Raw genomic sequence first — 18,887 nt, forward strand, 5'->3', positions numbered from 1 at the left:
ACTCCCTGTGGGAGCGTGTCCCCCATTCTCCCCACTCCCTGTGGGAGCGTGTCCCCCATTCTCCCCATTCCCTGTGGGAGCGAGTCCCACATTCTCCCCACTCCCTGTGGGAGCGAGTCCCACATTCTCCCCACTCCCCGTGGGAGCGAGTCCCACATTCTCCCCACTCCCTGTGGGAGCGAGTCCCCCATTCTCCCCATTCCCTGTGGGAGCCAGTCCCACATTCTCCCCACTCCCTGTGGGAGCGAGTCCCACATTCTCCCCACTCCCTGTGGGAGCGTGTCCCCCATTCTCCCCATTCCCTGTGGGAGCGAGTCCCACATTCTCGACTAGGGGCTTTTCACAGTAACTTCATTTGAAGCCTACTTGTGACAATAAGCGAGTCCCACATTCTCCCCACTCCCTGTGGGAGCGACTCCCACATTCTCCCCACTCCCTGTGGGAGCGTGTCCCCCATTCTCCCCATTCCCTGTGGGAGCGAGTCCCACATTCTCCCCACTCCCTGTGGGAGCGAGTCCCACATTCTCCCCACTCCCCGTGGGAGCGAGTCCCACATTCTCCCCACTCCCTGTGGGAGCGAGTCCCCCATTCTCCCCATTCCCTGTGGGAGCCAGTCCCACATTCTCCCCACTCCCTGTGGGAGCGAGTCCCACATTCTCCCCATTCCCTGTGGGAGCGAGCTCCACATTCTCCCCATTCCCTGTGGGAGCCAGTCCCACATTCTCCCCATTCCCTGTGGGAGCGAGTCCCACATTCTCCCCATTCCCTGTGGGAGTGAGTCCCACATTCTCCCCACTCCCTGTGGGAGCCAGTCCCACATTCTCCCCATTCCCTGTGGGAGCGAGTCCCACATTCTCCCCATTCCCTGTGGGAGCGAGTCCCACATTATCCCCATTCCCTGTGGGAGCGAGTCCCACATTCTCCCCATTCCCTGTGGGAGCGAGTCCCACATTATCCCCACTCCCTGTGGGAGCCAGTCCCACGTTCTCCCCGATCTCTGAGTAAAAGCATTTCTCCTGAATTCCCCACTGGATTTATCAGAGACTGTCTTATATTGATGGCCCTGGGTTCTGGTCTCCCACAGGTGGAAATATCTTCTCCACATCTATTCAATCTGCCATAGGTAACCCCATGGTCTTCCCATTGCCAATGGAAAAAGTTCAGTCTGTTCAACCTTTCCTGATGGTTATGCTTAGATTGGGAAAGAAAGGCGGAAGCTCAAGAAGATTATAAACACCGGCATGGACTAATATTCTGAGCTCTCAGCCAAGTCTTGTTACGCATTCATGGCCGAGAGATCACAGACATCCATTAGAATACTGGAACACCTGAGTCCAGGAAAAATATTACTTGATTGACAGCTCCATGATCTATGCTGTCAATTGAACAATGTTTATTTACACAATATAATGAGGTTTCAAGTGCTTGCAGTTTCAGCTATTGATAATTTAAAGCATTTGGTTGTTCTGTGGTCAAAATGTTTTGTTCTAAGAAAGAGGAAAGCTATCAATCAATGGCTGTCTTTTCCCTCCACACATTGTCCTATCACAATAGCATTCACTGGTTCTGTACATTGTGTGTGAATGGGTATGGAGCTTGGCATGAACAGCACAAAGAGCCATGGAGGGGTGGCTGGGGCACACCTTGGCATGTGGGCATGGGGGATAAGGGCGATGGGGCACACTTTTGAATGCGGCACGAGGGGTCATAGGGACAGTTTGGGGATTCATGGGGTGGCATTAGAACATAGAACATAGAACAGTACAGCACAGAACAGGCCCTTCGGCCCTCAATGTTGTGCCGAGCCATGATCACCCCACTCAAACCCACGTATCCACCCCATACCCGCAACCCAACAACCCCCCCCCCCCCCAACCTTACTTTTATTAGGACACTACGGGCAATTTAGCATGGCCAATCCACCCAACCCGCACATCTTTGGACTGTGGGAGGAAACCGGAGCACCCGGAGGAAACCCACGCACACAGGGGGAGGATGTGCAGACTCCACACAGACAGTGACCCAGCCGGGAATTGAACCTGGGACCCTGGAGCTGTGAAGCATTTATGCTAACCACCATGCTACCCTGCTGCCCTGCATTGATTGGCCACGGGGAGTGTTTGGAGGAGGGGTGATGGCTGGAGGACATTTTTGTTTTTATTCTAAATGCGAGAATCATTCGTTGATAAATTTTCACTTTCTTAAAACATTTCCTTTTTTACAATAGAATGTCAACCATCCAGACCCTTTAAAGTATCACTAGCTGCCTACGGCACTGAGGACCCAGGTCCGATCCTCGGGTCACTGTCTGTGTGGAGTTTGTACATTTTCCCTGTGTCTGCGTGGGTTTCATCCCCCCAGATGTGCAGGTTAGGTGTATTGGCCATGCTAAGTTGCCCCTTAATTGGAAATAATTGGGTACTCCAAATTAATTTTTTTTAAGTAGCATTGGCTGAAACTGCAAGCACTTGAAATAAATAAACAAAGTACAATTGACAGCACGGATCAGAAATCACTGAGGCAAACCTTTGAATCATCAAGGGCGGGATTCTCTGTCCCGCCGCACTTTTTTCTGCTGCGACCCCCCCCCCCCCCCCCCCGCTGGCAGCGGGTTCCCCAGCCCCGGCAGCCAGCCAATGGGGTTTGCCATTGTGCACACCCCCACGCCGTCGGGAAATCGGTGGGCGTAAGTGCGCTGCTGGCGAAACCAGCCCCGAGACTCTGCACCCGAACTCCCCGTGGCTTCCGCTGACCTCTGACCCAGGCTGACTGCAGTCTGCACCTGTCCTCCCCCAGAATGAAAGGTGGGCGGCTCAAGACGGGAATTTCTCTGACACTTGCTGCCCACCTCGAGGGTGAAAGTCCCGGCCAATATCTCCGTCCTGGGGCGCAGTGTCCAAAACTGATCATAGTCAATCCAGATGCATTGCAAACATTAACATCCCATTGACATTCTGTCAATATGGTTCTGCACTGGACAAGATCATTTTAGTAATCTCTCTGCACATACCCCCAAATCTCTTTCCCCACAAACAACCCCCACCCTCCCACTCCATAGAATCATTGAATCCCGACAGTGCGGAAGGAGGCCATTCAGCCCAACAGGTCTGCACTGACCCTCTGAAAGAGCACCCTACCAAAGCCCATTGCCCCACCCTCTCCCCGTAACCACCAAACCTGCACAACCCTGGACTCGAAGGGCAATTTATCACGGCCAACCCACCTAACCCGCACATCTTTGGACTGTGGGAGGAAACCGGAGCACCCGGAGGAAACCCACGCAGAATTCTTGCCCACGCAACATCTTCCTTGCTCCGAAAAGGATTGCCCTACGTTTACATTGTACAGTGAATAGGAAGCTGGTGGTATGAAGCGGGTTACACAGAACATGATGAAGGCTGGATGGAGGTGCTGGGCAGAAGACGTTACCTGAATCTCGAAGTTTGCGGACAGTTGCTTCTTCTCGGACTCTCCGTGTTCCATATCCAGCTTGATGGCTTCCACCTCGTGCGCCAGTTTAGACCTCTCCGTTTGGAGTGTGCTGATGGACTCCACCAGCCTCCGGACTCCTGAAACTGGAGTGAAGCTGGAGCAAGCGGAGCTATCCAGAGGCAGCGAACCACTGGGGAATGGAGAACTTTCGGAATGTGGAGAACGATCTGGAAAGGGAGAATCTTCGGAATATGGAGGATCTTCGGAATACGGAGAAAGATCGGGGTATGGAAAACCTTCGGAATTTGGAGAACCTTTGGTAGAGGAAGAAAGATCAGGATATGGAGAGCTCTCAGCATGTGTATTGGTGAAAGTCGTTCTTCTCCAATAAACATTGACAAGGAGACACCAAGTTTAAGCACGCAAACTAACTTCACAACCAAACCTCTTCACAGACAATACGGATACATTCACTTCACCTGTTTAAGGAAGAACCCGTACCCCCCTCAGTACTGACCCTCTGACAGTGCGGCACTCCCTCAGTACTGACCCTCTGACAGTGCGGCACTCCCTCAGTACAGACCCTCTGACAGTGCAGCACTCCCTCAGTACTGACCCTCTGACAGTGCGGCACTCCCTCAGTACTGACCCTCTGACAGTGCAGCACTCCCTCAGTACTGACTCTCTGACAGTGCAGCACTCCCTCAGTACTGACCCTCTGACGGTGCGGCACTCCCTCAGTACTGACCCTCTGACAGTGCAGCGCTCCCTCAGTACTGACCCTCTGACAGTGCAGCGCTCCCTCAGTACTGACCCTCTGACAGTGCAGCACTCCCTCAGTACTGACCCTCTGACAGTGCAGCACTCCCTCCGTACTGACCCTCTGACAGTGCAGCACTCCCTCAGTACTGACCCTCTGACAGTGCAGCACTCCCTCAGTACTGACCCTCTGACAGTGCAGCACTCCCTCAGTACTGACCCTCTGACAGTGCAGCACTCCCTCAGTACTGACCCTCTGACAGTGCGGCACTCCCTCAGTACTGACCCTCTGACAGTGCAGCACTCCCTCAGTACTGACCCTCTGACAGTGCGGCACTCCCTCTGTACTGACCCTCTGACAGTGCAGCACTCCCTCAGTACTGACCCTCTGACAGTGCGGCACTCCCTCAGTACTGACCCTCTGACAGTGCAGCACTCCCTCAGTACTGACCCTCTGACAGTGCGGCACTCCCTCAGTGCTGACCCTCTGACAGTGCAGCACTCCCTCAGTACTGTCCCTCTGACAGTGCGGCGCCCCCTCAGTACTGACCCTCTGACAGTGCAGCACTCCCTCTGTACTGACCCTCTGACAGTGCGGCACTCCCTCAGTACTGACCCTCTGACAGTGCAGCACTCCCTCAGTACTGACCCTCTGACAGTGCAGCACTCCCTCAGTACTGACCCTTTGACAGAGCAGCACTCCCTCAGTACTGACCCACTGACAGTGCTGCACTCCCTCAGTACTGACCCTCTGACAGTGCAGCACTCCCTCAGTACTGACCCTCTGACAGTGCAGCCCTCCCTCAGTACTGACCCTCTGACAGTGCAGCACTCCCTCAGTACTGACCCGCTGACTGTGCAGCACTTCCTTAGTACTGACCCTCTGACAGTGCAGCACTCCCTCAGTATTGACCCTCTGACAGTGCAGCAATCCCTCTGTACTGACCCTCTGACAGTGCGGCACTCCCTCAGTACTGACCCTCTGACAGTGCAGCACTCCCTCAGTACTGACCCTCTGACAGTGCAGCCCTCCCTCAGTACTGACCCTCTGACAGTGCAGCACTCCCTCAGTACTGACCCGCTGACTGTGCAGCACTTCCTTAGTACTGACCCTCTGACAGTGCGGCACTCCCTCAGTACTGACCCTCTGACAGTGCGGCACTCCCTCAGTACTGACCCTCTGACAGTGCGGCACTCCCTCAGTACTGACCCTCTGACAGTGCGGCGCTCCCTCAGTACTGACCCTCTGACAGTGCAGCACTCCCTCAGTACTGACCCTCTGACAGTGCGGTACTCCCTCAGTACTGACCCTCTGACAGTGCAGCACTCCCTCAGTACTGACCCTCTGACAGTGCGGCGCTCCCTCAGTACTGACCCTCTGACAGTGCGGCACTCCCTCAGTACTGACCCTCTGACTGTGCAGCACTCCCTCAGTACTGACCCTCTGACAGTGCAGCACTCCCTCAGTACTGACCCTCTGACAGTGCAGCACTCCCTCAGTACTGACCCGCTGACTGTGCAGCACTTCCTTAGTACTGACCCTCTGACAGTGCAGCACTCCCTCAGTACTGACCTTCTGACAGTGCGGCACTCCCTCAGTACTGACCCTCTGGCAGTGCGGCACTCCCTCAGTACTGACCCTCTGACAGTGCAGCGCTCCCTCAGTACTGACCCTCTGACAGGGCGGCGCTCCCTCAGTACTGACCCTCTGACAGTGCAACACTCCCTCAGTACTGACCCTCTGACGGTGCAGCACTCCCTCAGTACTGACCCTCTGACAGTGCAGCACTCCCTCAGTACTGACCCTCTGACAGTGCGGCACTCCCTCAGTACTGACTCTCTGACAGTGCAGCACTCCCTCAGTACTGACCCTCTGACGGTGCGGCACTCCCTCAGTACTGACCCTCTGACAGTGCAGCGCTCCCTCAGTACTGACCCTCTGACAGTGCAGCGCTCCCTCAGTACTGACCCTCTGACAGTGCAGCACTCCCTCAGTACTGACCCTCTGACAGTGCAGCACTCCCTCCGTACTGACCCTCTGACAGTGCAGCACTCCCTCAGTACTGACCCTCTGACAGTGCAGCACTCCCTCAGTACTGACCCTCTGACAGTGCAGCACTCCCTCAGTACTGACCCTCTGACAGTGCAGCACTCCCTCAGTACTGACCCTCTGACAGTGCGGCACTCCCTCAGTACTGACCCTCTGACAGTGCAGCACTCCCTCAGTACTGACCCTCTGACAGTGCGGCACTCCCTCTGTACTGACCCTCTGACAGTGCAGCACTCCCTCAGTACTGACCCTCTGACAGTGCGGCACTCCCTCAGTACTGACCCTCTGACAGTGCAGCACTCCCTCAGTACTGACCCTCTGACAGTGCGGCACTCCCTCAGTACTGACCCTCTGACAGTGCAGCACTCCCTCAGTACTGTCCCTCTGACAGTGCGGCGCCCCCTCAGTACTGACCCTCTGACAGTGCAGCACTCCCTCAGTACTGACCCTCTGACAGTGCGGCACTCCCTCAGTACTGACCCTCTGACAGTGCAGCACTCCCTGAGTACTGACCCTCTGACAGTGCAGCACTCCCTCAGTACTGACCCTTTGACAGTGCAGCACTCCCTCAGTACTGACCCACTGACAGTGCTGCACTCCCACAGTACTGACCCTCTGACAGTGCAGCACTCCCTCAGTACTGACCCTCTGACAGTGCAGCCCTCCCTCAGTACTGACCCTCTGACAGTGCAGCACTCCCTCAGTACTGACCCGCTGACTGTGCAGCACTTCCTTAGTACTGACCCTCTGACAGTGCAGCACTCCCTCAGTATTGACCCTCTGACAGTGCAGCACTCCCTCTGTACTGACCCTCTGACAGTGCGGCACTCCCTCAGTACTGACCCTCTGACAGTGCAGCACTCCCTCAGTACTGACCCTCTGACAGTGCAGCCCTCCCTCAGTACTGACCCTCTGACAGTGCAGCACTCCCTCAGTACTGACCCGCTGACTGTGCAGCACTTCCTTAGTACTGACCCTCTGACAGTGCGGCACTCCCTCAGTACTGACCCTCTGACAGTGCGGCACTCCCTCAGTACTGACCCTCTGACAGTGCGGCACTCCCTCAGTACTGACCCTCTGACAGTGCGGCGCTCCCTCAGTACTGACCCTCTGACAGTGCAGCACTCCCTCAGCACTGACCCTCTGACAGTGCGGTACTCCCTCAGTACTGACCCTCTGACAGTGCAGCACTCCCTCAGTACTGACCCTCTGACAGTGCGGCGCTCCCTCAGTACTGACCCTCTGACAGTGCGGCACTCCCTCAGTACTGACCCTCTGACTGTGCAGCACTCACTCAGTACTGACCCTCTGACAGTGCAGCACTCCCTCAGTACTGACCCTCTGACAGTGCAGCACTCCCTCAGTACTGACCCGCTGACTGTGCAGCACTTCCTTAGTACTGACCCTCTGGCAGTGCGGCACTCCCTCAGTACTGACCCTCTGACAGTGCAGCGCTCCCTCAGTACTGACCCTCTGACAGGGCGGCGCTCCCTCAGTACTGACCCTCTGACAGTGCAGCACTCCCTCAGTACTGACCCTCTGACGGTGCAGCACTCCCTCAGTACTGACCCTCTGACAGTGCGGCACTCCCTCAGTACTGACCCTCTGACAGTGCGGCACTCCCTCAGTACTGACCCTCTGACTGTGCAGCACTCACTCAGTACTGACCCTCTGACAGTGCAGCACTCCCTCAGTACTGACCCTCTGACAGTGCGGACTCCCTCAGTACTGACCCTCTGACTGTGCAGCACTCCCTCAGTACTGACCCTCTGACAGTGCGGCACTCCCTCAGTACTGACCCTCTGACAGTGCGGCACTCCCTCAGTACTGACCCTCTGACAGTGCAGCACTCCCTCAGTACTGACCCTCCCACAGTGCAGCACTCCCTCAGTACTGACCCTCTGACAGTGCAGCACTCCCTCAGTACTGACCCTCTGACAGTGCGGCACTCCCTCAGTACTGACCCTCTGACAGTGCAGCACTCCCTCAGTACTGACCCTCTGACAGTGCGGCACTCCCTCAGTACTGACCCTCTGACAGTGCAGCACTCCCTCAGTACTGACCCTCTGACAGTGCGGCACTCCCTCAGTGCTGACCCTCTGACAGTGCAGCACTCCCTCAGTACTGTCCCTCTGACAGTGCGGCGCCCCCTCAGTACTGACCCTCTGACAGTGCAGCACTCCCTCTGTACTGACCCTCTGACAGTGCGGCACTCCCTCAGTACTGACCCTCTGACAGTGCAGCACTCCCTCAGTACTGACCCTCTGACAGTGCAGCACTCCCTCAGTACTGACCCTTTGACAGAGCAGCACTCCCTCAGTACTGACCCACTGACAGTGCTGCACTCCCTCAGTACTGACCCTCTGACAGTGCAGCACTCCCTCAGTACTGACCCTCTGACAGTGCAGCCCTCCCTCAGTACTGACCCTCTGACAGTGCAGCACTCCCTCAGTACTGACCCGCTGACTGTGCAGCACTTCCTTAGTACTGACCCTCTGACAGTGCAGCACTCCCTCAGTACTGACCCTCTGACAGTGCAGCAATCCCTCTGTACTGACCCTCTGACAGTGCGGCACTCCCTCAGTACTGACTCTCTGACAGTGCAGCACTCCCTCAGTACTGACCCTCTGACAGTGCAGCCCTCCCTCAGTACTGACCCTCTGACAGTGCAGCACTCCCTCAGTACTGACCCGCTGACTGTGCAGCACTTCCTTAGTACTGACCCTCTGACAGTGCGGCACTCCCTCAGTACTGACCCTCTGACAGTGCGGCTCTCCCTCAGTACTGACCCTCTGACAGTGCGGCACTCCCTCAGTACTGACCCTCTGACAGTGCGGCGCTCCCTCAGTACTGACCCTCTGACAGTGCAGCACTCCCTCAGTACTGACCCTCTGACAGTGCGGTACTCCCTCAGTACTGACCCTCTGACAGTGCAGCACTCCCTCAGTACTGACCCTCTGACAGTGCGGCGCTCCCTCAGTACTGACCCTCTGACAGTGCGGCACTCCCTCAGTACTGACCCTCTGACTGTGCAGCACTCACTCAGTACTGACCCTCTGACAGTGCAGCACTCCCTCAGTACTGACCCTCTGACAGTGCAGCACTCCCTCAGTACTGACCCGCTGACTGTGCAGCACTTCCTTAGTACTGACCCTCTGACAGTGCAGCACTCCCTCAGTACTGACCTTCTGACAGTGCGGCACTCCCTCAGTACTGACCCTCTGACAGTGCGGCACTCCCTCAGTACTGACCCTCTGACAGTGCAGCGCTCCCTCAGTACTGACCCTCTGACAGGGCGGCGCTCCCTCAGTACTGACCCTCTGACAGTGCAGCACTCCCTCAGTACTGACCCTCTGACGGTGCAGCACTCCCTCAGTACTGACCCTCTGACAGTGCAGCACTCCCTCAGTACTGACCCTCTGACAGTGCGGCACTCCCTCAGTACTGACTCTCTGACAGTGCAGCACTCCCTCAGTACTGACCCTCTGACGGTGCGGCACTCCCTCAGTACTGACCCTCTGACAGTGCAGCGCTCCCTCAGTACTGACCCTCTGACAGTGCAGCGCTCCCTCAGTACTGACCCTCTGACAGTGCAGCACTCCCTCAGTACTGACCCTCTGACAGTGCAGCACTCCCTCCGTACTGACCCTCTGACAGTGCAGCACTCCCTCAGTACTGACCCTCTGACAGTGCAGCACTCCCTCAGTACTGACCCTCTGACAGTGCAGCACTCCCTCAGTACTGACCCTCTGACAGTGCAGCACTCCCTCAGTACTGACCCTCTGACAGTGCGGCACTCCCTCAGTACTGACCCTCTGACAGTGCAGCACTCCCTCAGTACTGACCCTCTGACAGTGCGGCACTCCCTCAGTACTGACCCTCTGACAGTGCAGCACTCCCTCAGTACTGACCCTCTGACAGTGCGGCACTCCCTCAGTACTGACCCTCTGACAGTGCAGCACTCCCTCAGTACTGACCCTTTGACAGAGCAGCACTCCCTCAGTACTGACCCACTGACAGTGCTGCACTCCCTCAGTACTGACCCTCTGACAGTGCAGCACTCCCTCAGTACTGACCCTCTGACAGTGCAGCCCTCCCTCAGTACTGACCCTCTGACAGTGCAGCACTCCCTCAGTACTGACCCGCTGACTGTGCAGCACTTCCTTAGTACTGACCCTCTGACAGTGCAGCACTCCCTCAGTATTGACCCTCTGACAGTGCAGCAATCCCTCTGTACTGACCCTCTGACAGTGCGGCACTCCCTCAGTACTGACCCTCTGACAGTGCAGCACTCCCTCAGTACTGACCCTCTGACAGTGCAGCCCTCCCTCAGTACTGACCCTCTGACAGTGCAGCACTCCCTCAGTACTGACCCGCTGACTGTGCAGCACTTCCTTAGTACTGACCCTCTGACAGTGCGGCACTCCCTCAGTACTGACCCTCTGACAGTGCGGCACTCCCTCAGTACTGACCCTCTGACAGTGCGGCACTCCCTCAGTACTGACCCTCTGACAGTGCGGCGCTCCCTCAGTACTGACCCTCTGACAGTGCAGCACTCCCTCAGTACTGACCCTCTGACAGTGCGGTACTCCCTCAGTACTGACCCTCTGACAGTGCAGCACTCCCTCAGTACTGACCCTCTGACAGTGCGGCGCTCCCTCAGTACTGACCCTCTGACAGTGCGGCACTCCCTCAGTACTGACCCTCTGACTGTGCAGCACTCACTCAGTACTGACCCTCTGACAGTGCAGCACTCCCTCAGTACTGACCCTCTGACAGTGCAGCACTCCCTCAGTACTGACCCGCTGACTGTGCAGCACTTCCTTAGTACTGACCCTCTGACAGTGCAGCACTCCCTCAGTACTGACCTTCTGACAGTGCGGCACTCCCTCAGTACTGACCCTCTGGCAGTGCGGCACTCCCTCAGTACTGACCCTCTGACAGTGCAGCGCTCCCTCAGTACTGACCCTCTGACAGGGCGGCGCTCCCTCAGTACTGACCCTCTGACAGTGCAACACTCCCTCAGTACTGACCCTCTGACGGTGCAGCACTCCCTCAGTACTGACCCTCTGACAGTGCAGCACTCCCTCAGTACTGACCCTCTGACAGTGCGGCACTCCCTCAGTACTGACTCTCTGACAGTGCAGCACTCCCTCAGTACTGACCCTCTGACGGTGCGGCACTCCCTCAGTACTGACCCTCTGACAGTGCAGCGCTCCCTCAGTACTGACCCTCTGACAGTGCAGCGCTCCCTCAGTACTGACCCTCTGACAGTGCAGCACTCCCTCAGTACTGACCCTCTGACAGTGCAGCACTCCCTCCGTACTGACCCTCTGACAGTGCAGCACTCCCTCAGTACTGACCCTCTGACAGTGCAGCACTCCCTCAGTACTGACCCTCTGACAGTGCAGCACTCCCTCAGTACTGACCCTCTGACAGTGCAGCACTCCCTCAGTACTGACCCTCTGACAGTGCGGCACTCCCTCAGTACTGACCCTCTGACAGTGCAGCACTCCCTCAGTACTGACCCTCTGACAGTGCGGCACTCCCTCTGTACTGACCCTCTGACAGTGCAGCACTCCCTCAGTACTGACCCTCTGACAGTGCGGCACTCCCTCAGTACTGACCCTCTGACAGTGCAGCACTCCCTCAGTACTGACCCTCTGACAGTGCGGCACTCCCTCAGTACTGACCCTCTGACAGTGCAGCACTCCCTCAGTACTGTCCCTCTGACAGTGCGGCGCCCCCTCAGTACTGACCCTCTGACAGTGCAGCACTCCCTCTGTACTGACCCTCTGACAGTGCGGCACTCCCTCAGTACTGACCCTCTGACAGTGCAGCACTCCCTGAGTACTGACCCTCTGACAGTGCAGCACTCCCTCAGTACTGACCCTTTGACAGAGCAGCACTCCCTCAGTACTGACCCACTGACAGTGCTGCACTCCCACAGTACTGACCCTCTGACAGTGCAGCACTCCCTCAGTACTGACCCTCTGACAGTGCAGCCCTCCCTCAGTACTGACCCTCTGACAGTGCAGCACTCCCTCAGTACTGACCCGCTGACTGTGCAGCACTTCCTTAGTACTGACCCTCTGACAGTGCAGCACTCCCTCAGTATTGACCCTCTGACAGTGCAGCAATCCCTCTGTACTGACCCTCTGACAGTGCGGCACTCCCTCAGTACTGACCCTCTGACAGTGCAGCACTCCCTCAGTACTGACCCTCTGACAGTGCAGCCCTCCCTCAGTACTGACCCTCTGACAGTGCAGCACTCCCTCAGTACTGACCCGCTGACTGTGCAGCACTTCCTTAGTACTGACCCTCTGACAGTGCGGCACTCCCTCAGTACTGACCCTCTGACAGTGCGGCACTCCCTCAGTACTGACCCTCTGACAGTGCGGCACTCCCTCAGTACTGACCCTCTGACAGTGCGGCGCTCCCTCAGTACTGACCCTCTGACAGTGCAGCACTCCCTCAGTACTGACCCTCTGACAGTGCGGTACTCCCTCAGTACTGACCCTCTGACAGTGCAGCACTCCCTCAGTACTGACCCTCTGACAGTGCGGCGCTCCCTCAGTACTGACCCTCTGACAGTGCGGCACTCCCTCAGTACTGACCCTCTGACTGTGCAGCACTCACTCAGTACTGACCCTCTGACAGTGCAGCACTCCCTCAGTACTGACCCTCTGACAGTGCAGCACTCCCTCAGTACTGACCCGCTGACTGTGCAGCACTTCCTTAGTACTGACCCTCTGGCAGTGCGGCACTCCCTCAGTACTGACCCTCTGACAGTGCAGCGCTCCCTCAGTACTGACCCTCTGACAGGGCGGCGCTCCCTCAGTACTGACCCTCTGACAGTGCAACACTCCCTCAGTACTGACCCTCTGACGGTGCAGCACTCCCTCAGTACTGACCCTCTGACAGTGCGGCACTCCCTCAGTACTGACCCTCTGACAGTGCGGCACTCCCTCAGTACTGACCCTCTGACTGTGCAGCACTCACTCAGTACTGACCCTCTGACAGTGCAGCACTCCCTCAGTACTGACCCTCTGACAGTGCGGACTCCCTCAGTACTGACCCTCTGACTGTGCAGCACTCCCTCAGTACTGACCCTCTGACAGTGCGGCACTCCCTCAGTACTGACCCTCTGACAGTGCGGCACTCCCTCAGTACTGACCCTCTGACAGTGCAGCACTCCCTCAGTACTGACCCTCCCACAGTGCAGCACTCCCTCAGTACTGACCCTCTGACAGTGCAGCACTCCCTCAGTACTGACCCTCTGACAGTGCGGCACTCCCTCAGTACTGACCCTCTGACAGTGCAGCACTCCCTCAGTACTGACCCTCTGACAGTGCGGCACTCCCTCAGTACTGACCCTCTGACAGTGCAGCACTCCCTCAGTACTGACCCTCTGACAGTGCGGCACTCCCTCAGTACTGACCCTCTGACAGTGCAGCACTCCCTCAGTACTGTCCCTCTGACAGTGCGGCGCCCCCTCAGTACTGACCCTCTGACAGTGCAGCACTCCCTCTGTACTGACCCTCTGACAGTGCGGCACTCCTTCAGTACTGACCCTCTGACAGTGCGGCACTCCCTCAGTACTGACCCTCTGACAGTGCAGCACTCCCTCAGTACTGACCCTCTGACAGTGCAGCACTCCCTCAGTACTGACCCTTTGACAGAGCAGCACTCCCTCAGTACTGACCCTCTGACAGTGCAGCCCTCCCTCAGTACTGACCCTCTGACAGTGCAGCACTCCCTCAGTACTGACCCGCTGACTGTGCAGCACTTCCTTAGTACTGACCCTCTGACAGTGCAGCACTCCCTCAGTATTGACCCTCTGACAGTGCAGCACTCCCTCTGTACTGACCCTCTGACAGTGCGGCACTCCCTCAGTACTGACCCTCTGACAGTGCAGCACTCCCTCAGTACTGACCCTCTGACAGTGCAGCCCTCCCTCAGTACTGACCCTCTGACAGTGCAGCACTCCCTCAGTACTGACCCGCTGACTGTGCAGCACTTCCTTAGTACTGACCCTTGACAGTGCGGCACTCCCTCAGTACTGACCCTCTGACAGTGCGGCACTCCCTCAGTACTGACCCTCTGACAGTGCGGCACTCCCTCAGTACTGACCCTCTGACAGTGCGGCGCTCCCTCAGTACTGACCCTCTGACAGTGCAGCACTCCCTCAGTACTGACCCTCTGACAGTGCGGTACTCCCTCAGTACTGACCCTCTGACAGTGCAGCACTCCCTCAGTACTGACCCTCTGACAGTGCGTCGCTCCCTCAGTACTGACCCTCTGACAGTGCGGCACTCCCTCAGTACTGACCCTCTGACTGTGCAGCACTCACTCAGTACTGACCCTCTGACAGTGCAGCACTCCCTCAGTACTGACCCTCTGACAGTGCAGCACTCCCTCAGTACTGACCCGCTGACTGTGCAGCACTTCCTTAGTACTGACCCTCTGACAGTGCAGCACTCCCTCAGTACTGACCCTCTGACAGTGCGGCACTCCCTCAGTACTGACCCTCTGGCAGTGCGGCACTCCCTCAGTACTGACCCTCTGACAGTGCAGCGCTCCCTCAGTACTGACCCTCTGACAGGGCGGCGCTCCCTCAGTACTGACCCTCTGACAGTGCAACACTCCCTCAGTACTGACCCTCTGACGGTGCAGCACTCCCTCAGTACTGACCCTCTGACAGTGCGGCACTCCCTCAGTACTGACCCTCTGACAGTGCGGCACTCCCTCAGTACTGACCCTCTGACTGTGCAGCACTCACTCAGTACTGACCCTCTGACAGTGCAGCACTCCCTCAGTACTGACCCTCTGACAGTGCAGCACTCCCTCAGTACTGACCCTCTGACTGTGCAGCACTCCCTCAGTACTGACCCTCTGACAGTGCGGCACTCCCTCAGTACTGACCCTCTGACAGTGCGGCACTCCCTCAGTACTGACCCTCTGACAGTGCAGCACTCCCTCAGTACTGACCCTCCCACAGTGCAGCACTCCCTCAGTACTGACCCTCCCACAGTGCGGCACTCCCTAAGTTCTGACCCTCTGACAGTGCAGCACTCCCTCAGTACTGACCCTCTGACAGTGCAGCACTCCCTCAGTACTGACCCTCTGACAGTGCAGCGCCCCCTCAGTACTGACCCTCTGACAGTGCAGCACTCCCTCAGTACTGACCCTCTGACAGTGCAGCACTCCCTCAGTACTGACCCTCTGACAGTGCGGTACTCCCTCAGTACTGACCCTCTGACAGTGCGGCACTCCCTCAGTACTGACCCTCTGACAGTGCAGCACTCCCTCAGTACTGACCCTCTGACAGTGCAGCACTCCCTCAGTACTGACCCTCTGACAGTGCAGCACTCCCTCAGTACTGACCCTCTGACAGTGCGGCGCTCCCTCAGTACTGACCCTCTGACAGTGCGGCACTCCCTCAGTACTGACCCTCTGACTGTGCAGCACTCACTCAGTACTGACCCTCTGACAGTGCAGCACTCCCTCAGTACTGACCCTCTGACAGTGCAGCACTCCCTCAGTACTGACCCACTGACTGTGCAGCACTTCCTTAGTACTGACCCTCTGACAGTGCGGCACTCCCTCAGTACTGACTCTCTGACAGTGCGGCACTCCCTCAGTACTGACCCTCTGACAGTGCGGCACTCCCTCAGTACTGACCCTCTGACAGTGCGGCGCTCCCTCAGTACTGACCCTCTGACAGTGCGGCACTCCCTCAGTACTGACCCTCTGACAGTGCGGCACTCCCTCAGTGCTGACCCTCTGACAGTGCGGCACTCCCTCAGTACTGACAGTTTGACAGTGCAGCACTCCCTCAGTACTGACCCTCTGACAGTGCGGCACTCCCTCAGTACTGACCCTCTGACAGTGCGGCACTCCCTCAGTACTGACCCTCTGACAGTGCGGCACTCCCTCAGTACTGACCCTCTGACACGCTGTGCAAGCTCCCTGTATACCAAGCAGGTAGAATTACTGACCTTCCGGCTGCAGGTTCCGGACAAGAGTTTCCTGTTCATTGATGATATCCTGGAGGTTGTCAATCAGCTTCATCTTGTCCCTCAGCTCCTGCTTGCAAACTCTTCTCAAGACTTTGCGTTGCTTCTTGCCCTTGGCTTCCTCCCTGCGGAGGCGGTTCCTGTAGTCCTGGGCCTTGTCCTGCAGACGCTGCATGTGGGAGTAATGCTCGAGGAACGACAGCAAATGGGTCATCACCGAGAGCAGAGGGGAGTGATGGACCTGTTGGGAGTGCCCGACCCAGCCATGGTCACCCGGCCACCGAGGACCAGGGAGGGGAAGAGGCACCAGCACACGGAGCCCAGGCCGCGCACCCAACCCAATTATCGGTTGCCAGGCAAGAAGAGATGGATGTTCCATGCGAGGTGTGGGTCCCCAGTGATGGTGAGAAGGCGGCATGCATCCCCGACATTGATGGCCCGTTGAGCAAGACGGTCAGCAATGGTGTCACACCAGAATGAGGCACATTAAAGCGGTGGGGTGCAGGGGGGGGGGGGGGGGGGACAGGGTTGGGGGGGGGGGGGGTATTGCAATGACAGAGGGAGGAGGTTTGGTGGTTTTGGACGAAAGAAATCAAGAACAGAAAGAAATAGAAATAGTTTCAGAGTGAGGGCGGGAAAGTGTTCAGGGTCAGCAAACAACAGAAGAACAGAACCGATTAAACTGCAACTAGACGCGGGAAGCTCTGCATTTCCAAACTGCCGAAAAGGGAGAGGTGTTGTCAAAGTTTTACTTCTGGCACTCATCAGGACATACACGAGAATACCGAATTTCAAACAATCAAAACATTTATGCCACAGGAGGGCGCTGATTGGTTCACTGATTCAATGGCAGGGACCCATTCTCTGCCAAAAAGGCAAAAATATATCCCAGCCTTGCATCTTTCAGTGAATTACCTGGGGGCTTGGGGGAGCCTAAAGTTGACCGTTATTGCTTGCTGCACGGCAACACCTCGGCCAATCACAGGCGACTTGGGAACTAATCAGCCCCCTTCCTCCTGCCGTAAAAATTTGCACAGTTTGAAATTTGACATTTTTGCATTTGTCCTGGTAAGTACAAGATGAAAAACTTCAGCAGGATTCACATTCTGCGCTATTCGGACCTATCAATTATTTGTAAATGTCTATGTTGTTTGAGTCTTTGAAGGAGAAATTTGTCTGAAGTGGGCGTCGCCGGCTGGGCCAGCGTGTGTTGCCCGTCCCTAATTGCCCCTTTGAGGAGGTGAGCTGCCTACTCGACCCGCTGCGGATTGCGGTTTGGATCCGTTAAGTGACCGGTTTGGCCACTCCAGCTGACGGCTCACAGTCGACCGTCTGTTGAGGAATAATTGGACCAAGGTGTTGAGTGCGCTTTAGCCGCCATATTAGTCCGACTCTGAGCTACCTTCCCATTGAGACGCTCCTTGTCCGCCTGGGACAATGTTCCCCCGGCGGCTTCCTGCTTCAACGAAAGGAATTCTGTGAGTGGAGACATGGCATCTGTCAGAAGCCAATCGTCATCGCTCCCGCTGGTCTCCTCGTTATCAGATGGGCCTAGGGGTCAAACAGAGATGAGAGAACTCAACTTTCAAATAGTCACACCCAGCTAGTTAGCTGCTAGTTATTGCCCTGTAGACCACACCAAGCTAGTTACCTGCTAATTACTTCCCCATACACCACAGCCAGTTAGTTACCTGCTAGTTACTACCCTATAGACCACATCCAGTTAGTTTCCTGCTAGTTACTGCCTTATAGACCACACCCAGCTAGTTACCTGCTAGTTACTGTCCCATCGACCGAACCCAGTTAGTTACCTGCTAGTTACTACCCTATAGACCACATCCAGTTAGTTTCCTGCTAGTTACTGCCATATAGACCACACCCAGCTAGTTACCTGCTAGTTACTGCCCTATAGACTACACCCAGTTAGTTTCCTGCTAGTTACTGTCGTATAGGCCACATCCAGTTAGTTTCCTGCTAGTTACCTGCCATATAAACCACCCAGTTAGTTTCCTGCTAGTTACTGCCACATAGACCACACCCAGCTAGTTACCTGCTAGTTACTGCCCTATAGACTACACCCAGTTAGTTTCCTGCTAGTTACTGTCGTATAGGCCACATCCAGTTAGTTTCCTGCTAGTTACCTGCCATATAAACCACCCAGTTAGTTCCCTGCTAGTTACTGCCCTATAGATCACACCCAGTTAGTTAACTGCTAGTTACTGCCCTATAGACTACACCCAGTTAGTAACCTGCTAGTTACTACCCTATAGACCACATCCAGTTAGTTTCCTGCTAGTTACTGTCCCATAGACCGCACCCAGTTAGTTACCTGCTAGTTACTACCCTATAGACCATATCCAGTTAATTTCCTGCTAGTTACTGTCGTATAGACCACATCCAGTTAGTTTCCTGCTAGTTACTGCATTATAGACCACACCCAGCTAGTTACCTGATAGTTACTGTCCCATAGACCGAACCCAGTTAGTTACCTGCTAGTTACTACCCTATAGACCACATCCAGTTCGTTTCCTGCTAGTTACTGCCGTATAGACCACATCCAGTTAGTTTCCTGCTAGTTACTGCCATATAGACCACACCCAGTTAGTTACCTGCTAGTTACTGTCCCA

General features: G+C 56.3%; 2 protein-coding genes across 2 annotated transcripts in view; one reads left to right on the plus strand and one right to left on the minus strand.

The window, feature by feature from the left end:
* Positions 1-1,250, plus strand: part of LOC119965721 (kinesin-like protein KIFC3) — a 21,207-nt gene extending 19,957 nt beyond the window's left edge. The window contains exon 5 of the mRNA XM_038796483.1: positions 1,197-1,250. Within this exon, the coding sequence (XP_038652411.1) occupies positions 1,197-1,250 (54 nt within the window). The remainder of the gene's footprint in view (positions 1-1,196) is intronic.
* A 167-nt stretch (positions 1,251-1,417) lies between these two features.
* Positions 1,418-18,887, minus strand: part of LOC119965722 — a 36,268-nt gene continuing 18,798 nt past the window's right edge. Inside the window, exons 3-6 of the mRNA XM_038796484.1 lie at positions 17,663-17,811; positions 16,243-16,501; positions 3,347-3,746; positions 1,418-1,487 (exon numbers count right to left, since the gene is read on the minus strand). Coding sequence (XP_038652412.1) covers positions 1,418-1,487; positions 3,347-3,746; positions 16,243-16,501; positions 17,663-17,811 — 878 coding nt within the window. The remainder of the gene's footprint in view (positions 1,488-3,346; positions 3,747-16,242; positions 16,502-17,662; positions 17,812-18,887) is intronic.

The sequence above is a fragment of the Scyliorhinus canicula genome, chromosome 5 (assembly GCF_902713615.1).
Source record: "Scyliorhinus canicula chromosome 5, sScyCan1.1, whole genome shotgun sequence".
Classification (NCBI taxonomy): domain Eukaryota; kingdom Metazoa; phylum Chordata; class Chondrichthyes; order Carcharhiniformes; family Scyliorhinidae; genus Scyliorhinus; species Scyliorhinus canicula.